General features: G+C 36.4%; 1 protein-coding gene across 9 annotated transcripts in view; it reads right to left on the bottom strand.

Annotated features, from left to right (window-relative positions):
* Positions 1 to 19119, bottom strand: part of SYNE1 (spectrin repeat containing nuclear envelope protein 1) — a 575153-nt gene that overhangs the window by 138711 nt on the left and 417323 nt on the right. For 7 of the 9 annotated variants that reach the window (XM_069069647.1, XM_069069646.1, XM_069069652.1 and 4 more), the window contains 5 exons: positions 16101 to 16295; positions 14976 to 15149; positions 10040 to 10231; positions 5490 to 5624; positions 4020 to 4126 (listed from right to left, as the gene is read on the bottom strand). In XM_069069647.1, the coding sequence (XP_068925748.1) occupies positions 4020 to 4126; positions 5490 to 5624; positions 10040 to 10231; positions 14976 to 15149; positions 16101 to 16295 (803 nt within the window). The remainder of the gene's footprint in view (positions 1 to 4019; positions 4127 to 5489; positions 5625 to 10039; positions 10232 to 14975; positions 15150 to 16100; positions 16296 to 19119) is intronic. The other 2 variants (XM_069069648.1, XM_069069650.1) reach the window with 1 other exon arrangement.

Raw genomic sequence — 19119 nt, 5'->3', positions numbered from 1 at the left:
TAGTCTCTAAGAGAACCAGCTATAGAACGATGACTCAGTTCTTGAGAGGCTGTCACTTTCTGCCCTTTCCTCTTGTGCCTGTCAGAGAATAGCAAAATAGGAGGGAACTGTTATTTCCTACTCCCCTCCCTCCCCTGTCCCGTATCCATTGAGTATATCTTTTGGACAGCGTTCCTCAACCAGATGGAGATTCCATACCCAGAAGGGAGAAAGAAAAGCGAGGCAAAAAAATCATCTTGATGGCAACAGAGAAGAGAACCAGTTAGCTATTCAAGAGAGAATTAGACTTGACATTTGGGAGTTGAACTGTAGAGAGAAACAGGACAAGGGAGCTCAGCTTATCAACTTGTCCAGCAATGACACTACAGTTAGATATAAGGTGGGTGAAACAGTGTATTGACACCATAAGAAGAGAAAGAACATTAAGGCCCTGAAGTCCTTGAGATGTACATTTTCTCGGTTCCCTAGTTCCTTTTTTATCAGATACTCTATATATGTGCTCACTATTACCATTGAAGCTATGTGAATTCTGAGAGTTCTACAAATTTATGGTAGAATGCTTTGTAGCTACTATTATTATTTTATCAAAAAATGTCTCCTTTGAGCTGTGTCTTTTGGTTGTTAAATGAAAACACTAGTGTGGGCTTGTGATCTATATCTATAGGAATTCAATCCATAGAATATTTGGAATTGGAGTTAGTAGTCACTTCACCATACCCAATGTGCAAACCGTGCTTACTAAAGGTGAGAGTAGTCCTGGAGGGAGACATATATTCACTTTATAGCAAGTGTAGATTTGACTTTCCACAATTTCCACCCAGTACTGCTAGTTCTATTCTCTGGGACTAAACAGATGAAATCTAATCTCTGTTTCACATGAGAATCCAGCCAAGTACTTGTCCAAAACAATAATATCTCATACTTTCCCCTTTCCTTCAACCAATCTTCATCTTACATGGACTTAAAAATCTTTTACAATTTTTATTTCTTTCTTCCAGATGTCCTGCTTAAAATGTGAACCTAATATCCCAGATATAGGCTGACATAGGCAGAGTACAAAGGGTCCATCACTTCTGTATTCTTGGAAGCTATACCTTTTTTATTTTTGTTTTTTCGGAGGGGGAAAGCAGGGCAATTGTGGTTAAGTGACTTGCCCAAGGTCACACAGCTAGTGTTAAGTGTCTGAGGCCGCATTTGAACTCAGGTCCTCCTGACTCCAGGACCAGTGCTCTATTCACTGCTCTACCTAGTCACCCCAATACCTTTCTTAATATCAAACTGAAGTCTTCATTTAAGTAAGGAAGGCTAGACCTAGAATTGGGTAGTAGAATGTGTTGTACTTGCATTTTTATTTGCATGTTTTTCTTTGTACTTATTTTCTACTGTACTAGCTTTAGGTTGTCTATGGAAGATTTATGGTAAAACATAAACTAGGATGAAACAGGCATGAAATGTCCACCGTTTGCACTAGAGGCTGCATTTGATAAAAGCACAGATCTCTTAAAGTCTCAAGAGTACCTTACTGTTCTGGTGACTTAATAAGACAGATTCAACACTGTCTGTTATCTGTTATCATCTCAAGATCTGGTCTATTCTAACAAATATCCCCAAATATACCTTGGTTTAATGAGCTTGTGTTTATAACAGGACAATAATAAAGCTATTTGTGAAGAATTCTGAAGGCGAAAATTAGGACTGTTACTGATGAGCATGTCCTAAAATCAGAATTATGCCGACATCTTATTTGGTACAATATACAGACAGATGATGACTTAATTAGCTATTTATAACTGTAAATGTGGCCTGTTTTCTTTCACTTATTTTCCTAAATAATGTTTTCTATCCACTTGCTTTCTCCCTAGCTATTTTCCTTCTCACATCTTCCTCAGTCTTCTATCCTTTTTAGTGCCTAAGTGCCTCTATATGATTTACACGTTGTAGGTGTATAATAAATATCTCTGCAATGGAAATGTTCTCCTCTTTCTCTTATATTTCCTTACATCTTCCTTCCATTTCTTTCTCTTATGCTTTCCTATTTCAGCATCTCACTTATATAAAACTCCACCTATTTTCCAATTCAATCCACGGCTTAGGCAGTAGTGAGATATGTTCGGGTTACTGAAATATTACAATGGCAGAACTGAAACAGTTGTTGAGGTGAGACAGGCAAAGGCTTGTCTTATGAAAAGGTAGATTAGGCAGCTGCCTCTTTGCTGTCACCTAAGGGCTGCCAAAATGCTCGCAATATGCCATAGTATATGGAAAATAGTATGTTTCATACAGAGATATGAGATGAAGAAACACATTATTAATGTGTTGCTTGTCACTAACATCTTATTGTAAACTAGTTTGAAGATTAGACTCAGTTCCGCAGTAGGACACTGAAGGAAAGGTAAGCTTTGATTGGAATGGGGTAGGGGGAGAGGTAAATAAGTAAAGGAAAAGGAAAAATCCAAAGAGGGAAGAATTATCAGAGAGAGTAGCCCATTGTCTGATAGGAAATAAAAATATAGCAAAAGCAATAGGAGGCACAAGAGAAAATTGTAAAAAGTTGGTCTCTGAGAAGGGAATTAAAAAAGCTTTTATTAACCTTTGCCTACTTCATAATTCTCAGTCCAAAAATATTTATTAAATGTTTACCAAGTATAAGATATTTTGATTTAGAGCTATCCTAGAAGCAGTCAAAAAATCATAAATCCCAGGGGCTGAAATAACCCAAAATATCAATCTCTGTAATCTGCTCTTTTTTTTCAGATGATGACCTAGAGACATAAAATGAATTCTCAAAGTCATAAAGCCAGTTAGTAGCAGAGTCAGAAGAAAAGCTCAGGTCTTCTTACTCTAAATTCAGTCTTTTTTTCCCCATTATACTACATTATCAAAGGACAAATTATTTTATATTTCTGCTTCCTATACTGATCAAATGTGATAATATATGTAAAGTTTCATAAAACTTAAAGTATTATATACATTGAATTTTATTAACAATATAATGCTTTTTTGCTACCTATGTGACCCCTAGCAAGTTACCCTCTCTAAAGCTTCAGTTTGTTCATATATGAAATGAGGTGATTGAACAAGATGGATGGAGAATCTCTAAGGTCTATTATATTTCTAAATGCTATGCCCTTTAGGTATGAAGTTTTAATGATTGTCCAAAAAGTGTTATTGACAGAATATGGGTATGGATGGATCAAAGGTATAACTTAGGATTGGATTTCTCATTTTATTTAAAAAAAAAAAAGAATCATCCCCTTCCTTCCCAGGTGCCTCATTATCTAGGAAGATATAGATATGATACTTATTATAAATATGAGATAGGTTTAGGCTACTCCAAAAAGTTTCCTATGCAATCTGAATACATTTAATATTATGAAGAGAAATGAAACAAAATTAAGTAACATTTAGAATATGATCTGAGAAAATAAAATTTTCTCCAAATAGTTGAAAAGTGGAAGCGGAAAGGAAGGTAAATTGTCTTAAAACATATTTGGCAAGATGGTGTAGTGGATAAAAATTTGGTCTTAATATTAGAAAGAGGGGTTTAAGTTTGAACATTGACATATACTAATTGTATGACCCTGAACAAGTCTCTTAACCTCTTGTGCCCTAGGAAACTCCCTAAGACTTTAAGTTGTAGAGGAGATACTGAACAGCATTGGTAGAGGGAAACTTCTCTCTGGGAGTTCCCTAAAGCAGCAAAATCACAACTGTCCTTCCCTCTTTACCAAAAAAAAAAAAAGAAAGGAAAAAGAAAGAAAGAAGAAAGAAAGAAAGAAAGAAAGAAAGAAAGAAAGAAAGAAAGAAAGAAAGAAAGAAAGAAAGAAAGAAAGAAAGAAAGAAGAAAGGAAGGAAGGAAGGAAGGAAGGAAGGAAGGAAGGAAGGAAGGAAGGAAGGAAGGAAGGAAGGAAGGAAGGAAGAAAGGAAGGAAGGAAGGAAGGAAGGAAGGAAATAAGGAAGGAGGGAAGGAAGGAGGGAAGGAAGGAGGGAAGGAAGAAGAAAGAAAGAAGAAAACATACCTAACGCCAGCACTTTCTGCAGATGAATGTTGGGTTAGAATTTCTTCTCCACGACTTGCTACTGATCGAAGAAGGCTTTTCTGTTCTGCTAACTCTTGTTCTAGTTCCTGGTCAAGTAAAGGGGGAAAAAAAGGTCAAAATATTTGTTGAGTTTAATCAAATCATCTACCATGTTCTAGAGAACCCATGATTTTTCTGTTTTCACTTCTTATCTGTATAAAGTATGAAAACACACAGGGCAAAAACTAAATCTCTATGGTAATATTAATTCATATAATTTTTTAGCTTTGATAAAAAAAAATGACTATGAAAACCCAATACAGTTCTTTTAATAATATGAAAAGAATCTTGCAGGGCTATAGTGCCCCCAAGTGGCTTAAAAATAGACTTTATAAATCAATGTAAAAATAACCTATGACATATGAATAAGCAGCTTCTCATAGAAGATGTCCTGCCCTTTGAATTCTAATACCACAAAACTTCTTTAATTCTGGGCCCTACTCCTTTGAAATCTAAAATTGCCTAAAATCTTGCTAAATTTTACTTTTATGCTGTGGAGGAATTTACACATGGAGATACGTTTATATAATTTAGAAGTTTTTTTTTTTTGAAAACCTATTTACAGACAAAAATATTGTCAGTTAGAAATGATCATTATTTATTTATTAAAGCAGCCTCTCCAAGGGCTTCTATTGAGCAAATTTTTAAACCTACTTTAAGTAACACAGCTCATACCTGAAAGCAATATAGCTGTATTACTTTTTTGGAAGGGGGAAGGCAGGGCAATTGGGGTTAAGTGACTTGCCCACGGTCACACAACTAGTAAGTGTTAAGTGTCTGAGGCTGAATTTGAACTCAGGTCCTCCTCATTCCAAGGCTGGTCCTCTATTCACTGTGCCACCTAGTTGCCCCTGCATTTCTTTATAGAGGCAGCAAAGAGAATGCTAGACTTGGAGCCAGGAAGACCTCTGTTCAAATTCTGCTTCTGACACTTGTCAGCTAGGACCATGAAGAAGTCATTGAAGCCCTATGTACTTCAGGCAACTTCTTAGGATTTATCTACCATGTCATGGGAAGGGTTATTCCCCATGGCTGAGGAAATTATGGACTTAAATAATAGATTATTCCATAATCACAAATTTTCACTAATTCACAGTGCCCTTCCTCCCAATTCTTATAGTTTTGGTCACTGGTTTTATTGACTATACTTTACTAAATATCTTTTTTGATCTGGAGAAGATAATTTATCAATTCACACAGACAATATCACTAATTCATTTGTACAAGATAAGAAATAGACTTCAGTGTGGGGAAAAGTGACAATGGAAGCAGGAGGATTTGGGGAACAAAAATTTCTCTGAAAGTATGCATACACTAAGAAGTAACTAATATAGAAAAAAAAGACATCCCACAAGCACATTCTCTCTGAGGCCAGCAGTTGCAAGCTAAAGTAACATTTCACTAGTTTACTTTTTGTTGTTGGAGGCTGTTCTGTTGCTGCTGGGTTCTCGTGGTTCGGGCTTGTACCAACCATTCCTGGACACTGGGGCTCTGGGTGGCTATGAGGTCAGCTTCACACTCCTCCTTCTCTTGAGATGTAGCCTGCTTTTTATGAAGAGAAAACCAATGATCATTTTACCCAAGGCCTAAATGAGATTCAAAACATTTCTGTGTGGTTTCCATAAATGACACCAGAGTGACTCCCTTTGCTTATACAAATACATTGAAAATAAGACATATAGCCAGAACAGGCAAGAACCAAGTGAATGGGTGTGCTTGTAAATGCTTAGAAGAACTTCCTTCTATTTAAGGTTTCCATCATATTAACAAACCAACATCCATTCCTATACTGTTGATTTGCTTTTTCGACAATAACAACAATGGTCTTGAACATAAGAGAAGTTGAATTAAGAATCAAATGACCTGGATTCTCAGTGTCAGCTTTGCTACTAATTATATGGCTTCAAGAAAATCACTTCATGTCTTTGGTCTCAGTTTCTTCAATGAAAAATGAAGGGGTTGGAATAAATCAGGGATACTTAGCCTTTTTTGAGGTTATGGGCCCCTTTGGTAGTCTGACAAAATCTATGGATGTTTTTAAATGATGTAAATGCTAAATTTTAGTTAGTGGTTAGTAAAAATTAAGATGTACTTTTCTCCCATACAAATCTATGAAATCTATTCACAGATCCATTGAGTGTCCATGGAATACATATTAAGAACCTCCTAACTAAAAGATCCCTAAGGCACTTTCTGGCATTAATATTCTATAACTGCTATTTTTTCTTTCATTCTGTTGTTCAAACTGCATGTCTTAAGCTCAAGTTTATATGATCTTAGGGATCAAAAGCAACTCAATTTCTATAGCCACCAGGCTCCCAGAAGACCTGCTGAACATGTGAAGTTGACCCCATTTCAGGGAGGGGCATTTCACATAGGAGTTGAAGAACAGGGAATCCTTTAGAAGCTCACAACCATCATCAAATATCCTCTCAAAAAGAAGTCCTCCATATTGGCTTTACCTGTATCAAAAAATTTTAGTTATTCTGGGGATTCTGTAAACACTGGTAAATCCCCCTTATTAACATATATGCTGGCATGATTCTGATATGTCAGCTTGACCCCACCTATGTCCAAATCTAAGCTTTACAATGTGCTCTTTGGAATTCTTGTTCCATGGAGAAGACTCTTCTTCATCCTAGAACTCTTTCTCTCATAGTCTCTCCATCTAATACCCTGGCTCCCCTCTGATGACACTATATACCCCTTGTTATCCTCTCCAGTACTGGCTATGCTTTCTCTCACACTGGTCCTGAAAGGGGAATCAGAATATCCTTTTTTTCCCTCATTGTCCCTTTCAAATTTCTCCTTTGTGTATTTCATTCAGTAATCTTTCCTCTTTTGAAGTCCATATAATTAAAATTTTCCAACCAATCAAAATAATAATAGCCATAGTATATAGTGATCCTGAAGTCATTCTTCCTTCTTTCTCAAAGAGTTTAATATCTCCTCCCTAACTTTTGCACTTATACTATGGGGCATTAATATTCTTACAGATGCTTTCTCACTCCTTAACCTCTCATTTCCCCAGTCTCCTTAAAACCTATGACCTATCCCTCCTCTCTATCTCAGTCACACATAGGTACAGTTAAAACACTAAATCTTATAATTATCTGCAAGTGTTCTACTTCCCTAAATTAGAAACCTTAAAATTCCCCTCTCTGACTATAATCTTCCTATCATTTACTTCTCCCTATGCCTACTAATATGATGAGGACTATTTGCATCACATTAATTAGTATGTGAAAGAACTCTTTTAAAAGACTATATAACATACACATGAATGCCATTATTATTATTATTAATGTTATGGTGCTTATGAGACATTTAGACTCTGAACCTTTTACTTTGATGAATCAGAAAGTCAAAAGAACTAATACACATTAAGGCAGGAGTTTATTTGACTTAATTATCTGAACTCTGTTATAAAAACTAATCATTTTAATAGTTGTAAATGGGTTATATACCAATGAGGTAGATTTCAAATTATATATGTATATATTTACATGTATGTTTCTAAGTGTTAATATTATCTCCACCTCCCATTGAATTATAAGATTCTCAAAGGCTTCCTTTATAGTTCCTTATGAAACAACTCCCTGTGAACAGTAATAGCTTGTCATAGTAACTCACTCTAAATGTCCCATTTATGTGTCACATGTTTAATGCCTTTCAAAGTACAATTAAAATACTCTCTCTTAGGTAATGAAGAAGGGTATATCCCAAATAAATTCAGACGACTTTAACATGTACTGAGCCATGCTCCAGGATTGGCAACCAAAGAAGTAAATCTTGAAGCACTGACATTAAGTACAGAGTCCTTAAATAGTAACCCAAACAGTATGTTATGATCTATGTAACTGATTCTTTCTCAGACTGTTGAAGTTTTCCCTAGTTTTGCTAATTATAGGACTTCGTGATTATCGGGACTACAAGGATCAAAACATTATGATAATAGTTTTTATAATTACTAAAATATAATATGAAAATTATAATGTGATAATGATGATAATAAACAAACAAAAGAAAAACCCAAAACCAAACTAAATCCCTCTACTTCTGGATTGAGGGGACCTTGAATAAGTCTCAAATTTATGGCCATTTCCCATAAACTCTGATAAAGGTTCTACCTTTACTTTCCTGGACCTGTTTCCTTATCAATAAAATCAAAGATTTGGACTCAATGCTGTCTAGATTTTCCTACAGGCATGCATTTCATAATGTTTGTTGAACTTGAGGAAAAGGGCTTCTAGTTGTCAGTTCCTTCCAGATGTTCTAGATTTATTATCCCGATACCCATTATCACTAGAAAATGTTGTAACCAACTCAGGGTGATGTACCTTACTCATTTTGTGGGCTACCTCTAAGTCCTTAAAGAAACATCAACTGATAATTCATTTTAATACTCTTAATAGTCAATAGTTAATAAAGTAGTTAATAGATAATAATAGCTCAAGTAAAATATACTTAGGAAGATAAATCAGATACCCTATAACACATCTACACATACACATGTACATATATAGATATAGTTATGTGTGTGTATGTATGTATATATAGTTGATCTTATAAAACATTAGTGATTCCAGATAATTGCTAGGCAGTATAAGTTGAACATCTCCCAAAGATAACCTAGGATTATGTTATATAACACAGAGATACAAACATATGCATGTATTACAAATGGAATTTGTGCATATGTGTCATTTAGGTATATGTGACCATTAGTGTATTTTAGCACTCTCTCTCTCTGTATATATATATATATATATATATATATATACATATGCAAATATAGATACATAGAATGTATTTGAAACTATATGTAAATTTAGATTTTGTGCACTTTTAGATTTTTCTGTGCTACTTTTCTCTTCAAGTAGTTAAAGGGGTATCTCCTTTATCTGAACTAGGCTGTTCTTTGATATTATCAACCCATCATGTCATATTAAAAATGCTTAAATTATATATTCTACCACTTATTCCTTGATCAAGAATGACCACCAGTGATCTTACTATAGATTCCTACTTTTAATTTGAAAACCAGCATTTTCCCCTTTTCTTATATGATCACAGTACCTGGAATTAAATTGTGTGTTAATTACTTATAGATTTGTTTATAGATTAACTTTTGCAATCATTTCTAAACTGTAGAATAAAATATATGCTCTAACATAATGTGATTTTAAAACTTTAAAATGAATTTCTTTTAAAATGGAAAAGAATGCATATTTATAAAATATTCACATTTCAAAAAAAATCCATATAACAAATTAGGCTTTCTATTTTTATGTAAGAACACATTCTTTTTTCCCTTGCTATTTTTGCATTAAGCCAGCCTAATGCATATACAAAGTCTGGTAGCAAAACAAGGTTCTCTTGGATATGGATTAGATTTTAGTAAGTGGAAAAAGGGGCTGGGCAAAAATAGAATGTTTTTGTTGAAGTGTATTTTGCCAACCCACAGTTAGTTCTTAACTGAAATAATTGGGGTATTTGCCATTTTTAGCAAATTATCTTTGAATACTTTATGTTGCTGGAGGCTTCAGGACCAAATATAGTCCTTATTTAACATGGCTGAAGGGGCATATTATAAATAATGATCTCTCTGGCTTTGTAGCAATCAATTTCAAATTTATTATTGTAATTGCAAGAGATGGAAGGGATATCAGAGATTCATCTTGTCCAGTTTTTTTCATTTTACATTTGAGGAACCAAAACCCAGAGGTGAGGAGAATTGCTCATGGGCATATAGCTAGGAAACAGCAAAGGTGAGATCAGAATCTAAATTGACTGATTCCAAATGCAGTGATTTTTCTATAATACAAACTGGTAAAAATGATAGAAACCTACATTTCCATGCCCCTTCCTTTGCTTGTCCCTCTTTATATCAATGAACCAGAAGATAATCAAACAAGCATATAAGATTCTTTTAAATAAAAGTCCAGAAAAATGCTTACTTGAATGTTGATCTGCTTATCATGTAGCACTCTCTGCAGTTCCAGGAGACTTCCTTTTAGGGTTCTCAGCTTGACTGCCAGCTGTTCTGCCTCATCCTTGGTGTGAGCCTTTCCTTCCATAAGCAGGTTTTCATTGTGAATGGAGAGCTCTGATAAGGCCACTACCTTTTGTTCTATTTCCACCAACATGTTCTGTAGTAGCAAGAATAACGAGGCAAATTCATACATGTCTTCAGAATCTAGGTAGTCTCCCAGACCCAACACCTCTTTCAGCTTCCATTTCTCTATTTACTTTCTTTCCAAAAGCTTAGGAAGAAGTAAGTTCTCATTTAACTCCTCAGCATTTCTTAATTTGTCCTCTTTAGCAAGAATTTTGGGAATCACCTTATCGAAACTTCAAAAAAACTGACCACACACACACACACACACACACATATAGAGCACAGCACAGAAAGGATAATCTACATGAGTGGGGGTGTTGCTAAGAGTCCAGTGGTTTAGGTATTTATTATTCCTTGTCAGAGTCTGAGTGTGACACTTGTAGTTAATGACAGTTGTCTACAACAGAAGTAGTTATAACTATTCTTTTCCTTTCCCATCTATTCAGAGACAAAGAGATTCACATTGCATAAATTGTTTTGATAAGCTTTTCTTCTTGCTCTTTTTTTATTCGTGTCTAAATAGCACTAAGAAGCTCTGAATAATCCTCTTTAGTCTGAAGACAAGTTCCTAGGATAAATCCTTTGCCTTGTTTTTCTTTTTTCCCCCCAAGTTATCCTTCAATGAATAGATCCCTGCTTCTTGAATAAGGCACTGTAAAAATTATAGACTTTTAGCTCAAAGATCAATTTTTTAAAAAAATTAGTTTACTTTCCAATGGGCAACTTTACTGCTTCCAAGGAAGTATGATGAAAACAAACAAAACTAACCCTTTTCCCCCAAAATTCCTCCCCTACCACCACCAAAAACATACAAGTACACTAATATCCACCTAAAGAAAGAACTCCATTTTTATAATGCATATATTATAAGAAACATATTACTTTAAAGAGTTTGTTTCTTTATTACAAAAATAGGACAACAGATATTTTGCTATAGACTTTAAATAAAATTTAAAATTAATCTTTCAAATTTGTATTCATTAAACTACAGAACTAAAACTAAACCAGGATTCTTTTAGCAAATAATGTGTGGTCCCTGTGAAATGCAATTTCCCCTAAAATTCTGGTTTAGAATTGATTTTAAAATGTACTTTTTAATTGAATTAAGTTTATGTTTGCTTCTTTGATTTTCTTGCTGTAGAGTTGCGATCAATCTTAAAAATGACTCAATTATTATGTTTATTTTCAAAAGTACTTCAATGAAATGTATTTCCTTACCTGAATGAGAATTTTGGTGCATTGATGGCATGATATATAAAACCAAAGGGGAAATGAAAGACCAATAATGCAACATGATTTTGAAATGCTAGCAAGTTTAGGGAAAACAGATTAATTTTGTTATTTCAAGTGCTAAAAGAGAGTTCTAAAAATAGATGCCTCCTCAAAGAAGAGGTGGAAAAGATGATACAGAGAATACAAAACACCCCCATGTAACCTTCTGTAATTATTCTGAAATATCATTGCCAAGTTTAATAATAGTTTTAAATTACAGAGTTAACTTTCTGGAAATGTTTTTTAAAACATGTGATATTAAAAATCATTTGATTAAATTATCAGAAAGTATAAAATAATCTCCTGGGTATACTCACAATATCAAATACAATAAGATTAATAAAAAATAATTAATAAATCTACTTTCTTAGCTTTTTTCTCACCTATCTGTCAAGGTCCAAATAGCAGAAATATTAGTTCATGGTAGAAGCAGGACCTCCACTGGGTTCTAGCTTCCACCTTCCCCAATCCATGTAAAAGGTGACTCTAAACAAACTTTGGAGCTGCAGAACCCACAAAATGACACAGAGAAGCTAACTGCCCACTGAGGACAGCCCTGCAGGCCGGCAGGAATCGGTCAGCACAGCGCTCTGGGAGCCAAGCCCAGCCCCAAGCTGAGGCTTCAGCCCCCGGGGGGTGGGGAGGCGCTGACCAGCCGCCAGCCAGAGGGACTCCAGATCAGCAGCAGCTGTGGCTGTTTCCAGATATATCAACACATAGATGCGAAAGACAAAGTGAGAGGTCAGTGCAGTCTGGACTTTGGGACCCAGTAAGTGGGAGTGCGTGCCTTTTGCCCCCAGGGTGAGAAGCAGCTGAGACCCAGTACAGCCAGCCAGTGCCACATGGCAGCTTCAGCTCCTGGCCTGCAGAGTGTAGGGCGACCAAGCACCAGTCTGAGGGGTAATAGCTCTTGCTTTAACCTTCTTGGATCTGGATTGCAGTCTAGGGTGGAGGTCCTGGGGTACGTGTCCAGCTTGCCAGTGTGGAGACCTCAGAGAGGGCACCCATCTAATACCTCTGGCAGCTGAGAAAACCCCAGCATTTGGGACAAAATCTCCCCTGTCTGGTGGCAGAGTCCTACTATGGCAAAAAGCCCAGGGGTCAAGTGACTGAGGAGTGACATGACCAGGCAAAGGAAACAAAGCAGACAGAAAATTCCAACATTAGACTCCTATTTTGGGGACAAAAAGGAGCAAAGCATGGAACAGGAGGAAGACAGTGAAGTCAGAACTCCTGCATCAAAAGCTTCAAAGGAAAATACAAGCTGGTTACAGGCCATAGAGGACCTTAAGAAGCAGATAAGAGAAGTGGAGGAAAAACTGGGAAGAGAAATGAGAAAAATGCAAGAAAATTATGAAATGAGAGTCAACAGCCCGACTGAAGGAAAATACCACCTTAAAAAGTAGACTAACTCAAATGGCAAAAGAGGCTCAAAAAAAGCAATGAGGAGAAGAATGCCTTAAAAAAGCCAAATATGCCTGATGGAAAAAGAATCTTAAAAGCTCAATGAGGAGAATCATTGCTTCAGAATTAGATTGGAGCAAATGGAAGCTAATGACTTTATAAGAAACCAAGATGCTGTTAAACAGATCCAAACAAATGAAAGAATAGAAGGCAATGTGAAATATCTCATGGGAAAAACCACTGACCTGGAAAATAGATCCAGGAGAGATCACTTAAAAATTATTGGACTACCTGAAAGCCATGATCAAAGTAAGAACCTAGAAATCATCCTCCAGGAAGTTCTCAAAGAAAACTGCCCTGATGTTTTAGAACCAGAGGGCAAAATAGAGGTTTAAAGAATCCACTGATCACCTGCTGAAAAAGATCCCAAAAAGAAAACTCCTAGGAATATTATAGCCAGGTTCTGGAATTCCCAGATTAAGGAGAGAATATTACGAGCAGCCAAGAAGAAACAATTTGAATATTGTGGAAACACAATCAGGATAACCCTGGATCTGGCAGCTTCTACACTGAGGGATCAAAGGGCTTGGAGTATGATATTCTGGAGGTCAAACGAGCTGGGATTAAAACCAAGAGTCACCTACCCAGCAAAACTGAGTATCATGTTTCAGGGGGAAAATATGGTCATTCAGTAGAATAGAGAGAGGACTTTCAAGCATTCTTGCTGGAAAAACCAGAACTGAATAGAAAATTCGACATTCAGATACAAGAAGCAAGAGAAGCATGAGAAGGGGTCTTGGGAAGCTGGTGGGATGATCTGTAGTCAGCAGCTCCCCCCTTCGAAGTATCCCAAGGAGAGTGATGAGGAAGAGGCTTAACGGGAGAAGGGTCCTATGGCTCCATTCTGGCTCCGCTTACACCCAGCCCATGACTAGGAGGACAACTACACCAGGCCCATCTCAGAGGAGACAGACATGTAACAGGCTCTGCGACCATCAGAGCTCAGAGGGACTGTTATCAGGATCATTTTACAGAAAAGGAAACTGAGGCCCACCCAGTGGAGGAGGGTGGAGGGACTTGCCAAGGTGACATCACTTAGAAATCATATAACTCGGGGAGGTTAGGTGGTGGAGTGAATAGAGTACTGGCCCTGGAGTCAGGAGAGCCTGAGTTCAAATCTGGCCTCAGACACACTTAACATTTACTAGCCGTGTGACCTTGGGCAAGTCACTTAATTCCAACTGCCCTCCAAAAAGCAAAAATAAAATAAAATCATTGAACCATCAAAAAAAAAAAAAGAAATATTATTTCATAAACCCAACCTACAAATGCTCATATTATACTACAGTCAACTGGTTCTGCAAGTCACATGAAATATGAGCCCTTTCAAAGAGACCAAGCTGCTTAATCTACAAGAACTAATAAACATTTCCAAAATGCTTTATAAAAGCCACTTCAAAACCCAGAGAAATATTAGGGCATATATCATAGTAATAATATTTGGTGTAAACATCAGTAAACCTTAATTTTAACTTATAAAGTTTCAGGTACTTGTATAAATGGTAATAAGTAAGTCTTTTGTCATAGAGTATATTTGAACATCCTCAGCCCAGTTCATGTGCCAGTCTGTGAATTTTCCAAATTTATATAGTAAACACATACACACATATATTATGTATATATGTATATTTATGTATATGTATATACATATACACACACATATATGTGGAAGAGAATTATAATATTCTTAGACCTGTGAATAACTATCACAGTTTATTTCTTTCATTGTGCTTATATTTGTTTTTGGTCAAAAAATGATGAATGAATAAATTATAATTTGTCAAAAGCTTCAATTTTAAATTTCATCTTGTTGATATGAGTTTCCAAAATAGAAAAAAAAATTATTTCAGTCTAAACTTTAATTAATGGGAAATTTTTCAAAAGATTTTTCAAAATATTGACTTTTGAAGTTTTCAGAATGTATTATTTTCTGCCACTTAATTGTAAGGTACAGTTCTTAGGGATATAAATACAGCACACACATGCATACATATATTTGCTAATTTTGAAGTCATATATGTATTATTATTATTTTTTACCTGACAGTCAGCCAACTGATCTTCCATGTCCATTGGTTCTGTGGGTGAAACCAATGTACTGTCCAGAGTAGCTTTAGTATTCAATAACCAGTGGTCAAGTTCATCAGCTTCACAGCAATATCTTTTCAGAGCTTGTTCTTGCCTCTGTTCTTCAAGTTGCTCATTTAACTTTTCCTAATCAATTAAGTGAAATGGTATTTGGTTAAATGTGAAACAATTAATGAAACAATAGCTGTGCTTTAGATACAACATTATATAGAAGACAGAGCTTTATGTCAGTCAAAACTGTCACTAGGGATATTTTCTTGGCAGGAGAAACCATGTCAGGCATACTGTAGCACATTGCTCCATTGCAATAAAATAAATACTGTAATATAATACGCATCTCATTATTGCATTCCATATTTTCTACTATCCACATATCTCTTTAATTTGAATGAGTTAATCCATAGCATACTGATTTATAGAACAAAAATGCCATTCACTTGTGAAAGTCCAAGGGATTCCCAGTGCAAAGGGAGATAATCAATGAGTCAACAATTAAAACCAAATAAGTCTAAACAACAGGAGGCATATTTTGTTGGAGACTTTGGTTAAGTAAGATGAAATAATAATCAGTAAGGTTATAAAACAGCAAATGTTGGAAACTTAAATAATATTTTCATGAAAAAAATGTTGGAAATGGCTAAAAGTGATGTCATCATATTATTCCTTCACTCAAATTTCTTTGATGACTCCCCATTCAGTTACTCTAGTAGTTGTGGTGATCAAAACAGATAGTAAATACAAACTGTTATTTATATTCATTCAATGCGTTTATTTTGAACATTTCTAACCACTATAATAAGCTTATGCAATTAATTTCTGTATGTTCTATAGGTACTAACAACTAAAACCCATATTTTATAAACTCAAAACATGGTGATAAGAGGGGCAAAATAATTCCATTAAGGAGAAACACTGATTCATTGTTTAGTGTACAAGATTATACTTGGAATTGATACTGACATTTAGTCAGTGGTATGAAAGAAAAACTTGCTGAAAAAAAAAAAAGAAATCCATATACATATCAATAAATTTTGATATTCAAATCAGAATGTTAAAGGTAACGTAGCAGCTTGTTACCTCTAACAACTGTCGTTTTCCTGACGCTTTCATCTTGATTGTAGACATTCTCTCAGCTAAAACAATGAGGGTGGATTGCAGGGCTAGCTGTTCAGCAGCATCTGCTTCCAAGGACTCTGACACGAGCTCTTCTGCTAGAGATGTCTGCAGTTCACTAATTTCATCCTGAAGCATGAGGATCTCATCCATCAAGGCCTATGGTAAAAGTGATAAAATGTTCATCACAAATTCATCTTCACTGAGAAGTAATATCCCAAATGCACAGCTCTGTATTGAAAACAGTTCATTGACTGTTCATTGCCACGAACTCAACATACCCTGAATCAAACTCATCGTCTTCCATCACAGATGACTTCTCATGTGCCTGGCACATAGTTAAGTTTATTGTGTTGACTTGACTAAACTTATTCACCATCTCCATTTTGATAAATGATATTCTTAATTCTCTTAGACATCCAAGCAATTAAAATAATTTTAAAATCCAGGCTTCTTCATCCTGCATATCCAAATGGTCATCATGGTCATCAGTCAGGTCTTTGAAATGATCCTTTGTGTGTCTCCTTCCTTCCTTTCTCAATTGCTTAATACTAGATTGCTACATTTGCCTTATGACTCGTTACAATGACTTTGAAGTCTCTCGCTATTCTTTGTTTTTGCTCTTTAGTGGTTTCAGTCATGCCTGACTCTTTGTGACCTCATTTAGGGCTTTCTTGGCAAAGACACTGGATTGGTTTGCCATTTTTTTCTCCAGCTCATTTTACAAATGAGGAAACTGAGGCAAGACATGTTAAGTGACTTGCCCAGGGTCAAATCTCCAGTAAGTGTCTGAGGCCAGATTTGAGCTCAGAAAGATGTTTTTCTTACTTCGGGTACAACACTCTATCCACTGTGCCACCTAGCTGCCTTCTCTCCATTCTAATCTAATTAAATATTTGATACCAGAATACCTTCTTGTTTTCCACCTGATTGCACTTCAGCAAATGTCTTACCTATCTAATATACTCCTTGAGGAAAAACAAAACAAAACATATTTTCCACTGAAGCCTCCACAGTGTGTAGAGTATAATACTGACCTTGTATTACATTCTTCAATAGTCACTGCCTCAGACTGAATTATAAATTGTATGAGATCAGAAATCTATTCTACTAAGCACTTGAATTCCTGGACAAGCATTTTTTAAATTACTTACTATGTTCCAAGCACTCTGATGAGCCCTGGGGGGATAGGTTGTGGGAGGAATGGTGGACATGATGTCCAAAAGGCAAAGTCCTCTTTGAATGGATATTTCTTACTTAGAGAATAAATTACTTCACTTGACTGACTCTCCAGGCATTTCCTCTATAATAGTAGCCTCACCTGCATCCTCCTCCCTCTCACTCCTTTCTGGAAACATAATGAAGTTAACTCTGTCACTGTTTCTTGATGAGGTATGCCAATCTCCTTCCCTATGGCACACCACTCAACATTTCTGTAACTTGCCAGTTCAGAATGTCTCTACCTTGCCACTGTTCCCTTTTCTGTATTGTCTCCCTCATTAGAATGTTAGTGCCTTCTGAGGGAAGAATCTGCCTTTTCTTTGTGTATTTTCAGCTCCAATTCTGTGCTTCGGACGTTGTAAGGGTTTAATAGTTCATTCATTCATTCACTCACTCATTTATTCACTTAAATACAAAAATGAAACTCTTTGTCCTCAGGTGCTCACATTTTAAAGAAGGTAGGCAATATCTGCATCTATTACACACACACACACACACACACACACACACACACACACACACCATGGTAGTTTGGGGAGAGAAGGCAATAGCAGTTGAAGGAATCAATAAGGTTTTATGTAAAATGAGGTATATTCAGGGACAGCTGGGTGGTATAGTGGATAGAGCACTGGCCTTAGAGTCAGGAGGACTGAAATTCAAATCTGGCCTCAGACACTTGACACTTACTAGGTGTGCAACCCTGGGCAAGACACTTAAATCTGATTATCACCCCCCTCCAAATCAACCCCAAACCCCCCAAATAAAATATATTTTCTGACTTGAAGGAAATCGGATATTTCAAAAGGTAGGGATCAGGTCAACAAGCATCTATTAAGTGGCTGCTATATGGGCCAGGCTTTATGCTGTGTTGGGGATACAATGAGAGGCAAAAAAATCAAAGTGAAAACAGTCGTTGCCCTTAAGGAGCTCACAGTCTAATGGGGAAACCATATGGCAACAACTTTCACAGACAAGATAGATGCAGGATAAATTAGACATAATGAAGAGAAGAGAGGTAAGAGGGATCAGAGAAGGTTTCTTATAGAAGGCTGGGTTTTAGCTGTAACTTGAAATAATCCAAGGAATTCAGAAGGTGGAGATTAGTAGTGAGAGAACTCTAGGCCTGAGGGAGGTGATTAGGTGTGCACTGTAGACAATATGGGGACAACTGGTGCTAACCAGGGAGATGGGAGTGTCATGTATGGCAAACAGCAAGTATGACTAGACAAAAGAATGCATGGGGAGGCTGGAAAGGTAGGCATGGGATAGTTAGTGAAGAGGGCAGCTAGGTGAAGCAGTGGATAGAGTCTGGAAGACTCCTCCTCCCCAGTTTGGATCTGGCCTCAGACCCTTACTAGCTGTGTGACCCAGGGCAAGTTACTTAACCCTGTTTGCCTTGGTTTCCTAAAGCTGGGGAAGAAAATGGCAAACCACTCCAGTATTTTTGCCAAGAAAACTCCATATGGGGTCACAAAGAATGGACACAACTGACAATGACTGATCAAAAAACAAGATTAAATGACAAAGAGGAGTTCATATTTGATTCTAGAGATGATAAGATTGACTGTAGTTAATTGAGGAGGAGGGTGACATGTTCAGGTCCACACTTTAAGAAAACAGTTTCAGAGACTGTGTATAGGATGCCCTGGAGAAAGGAGAAGAACTAAGGCTGGGGAGAATAAATAAATAGGAGACTATTGTAATAGTCCAGAAAAAAGGTGGTAAGGGCCTGAAGCACAAGGATGACTGAGTGAATGAAGAC

This window comes from Petaurus breviceps, unplaced genomic scaffold (genome assembly GCF_028583685.1).
Source record: "Petaurus breviceps papuanus isolate PSGF00001 unplaced genomic scaffold, PetGlider_PUasm1.0 90784, whole genome shotgun sequence".
NCBI classification, from domain to species: domain Eukaryota; kingdom Metazoa; phylum Chordata; class Mammalia; order Diprotodontia; family Petauridae; genus Petaurus; species Petaurus breviceps.
This window is presented reverse-complemented; position numbering and strand designations above follow the sequence as displayed.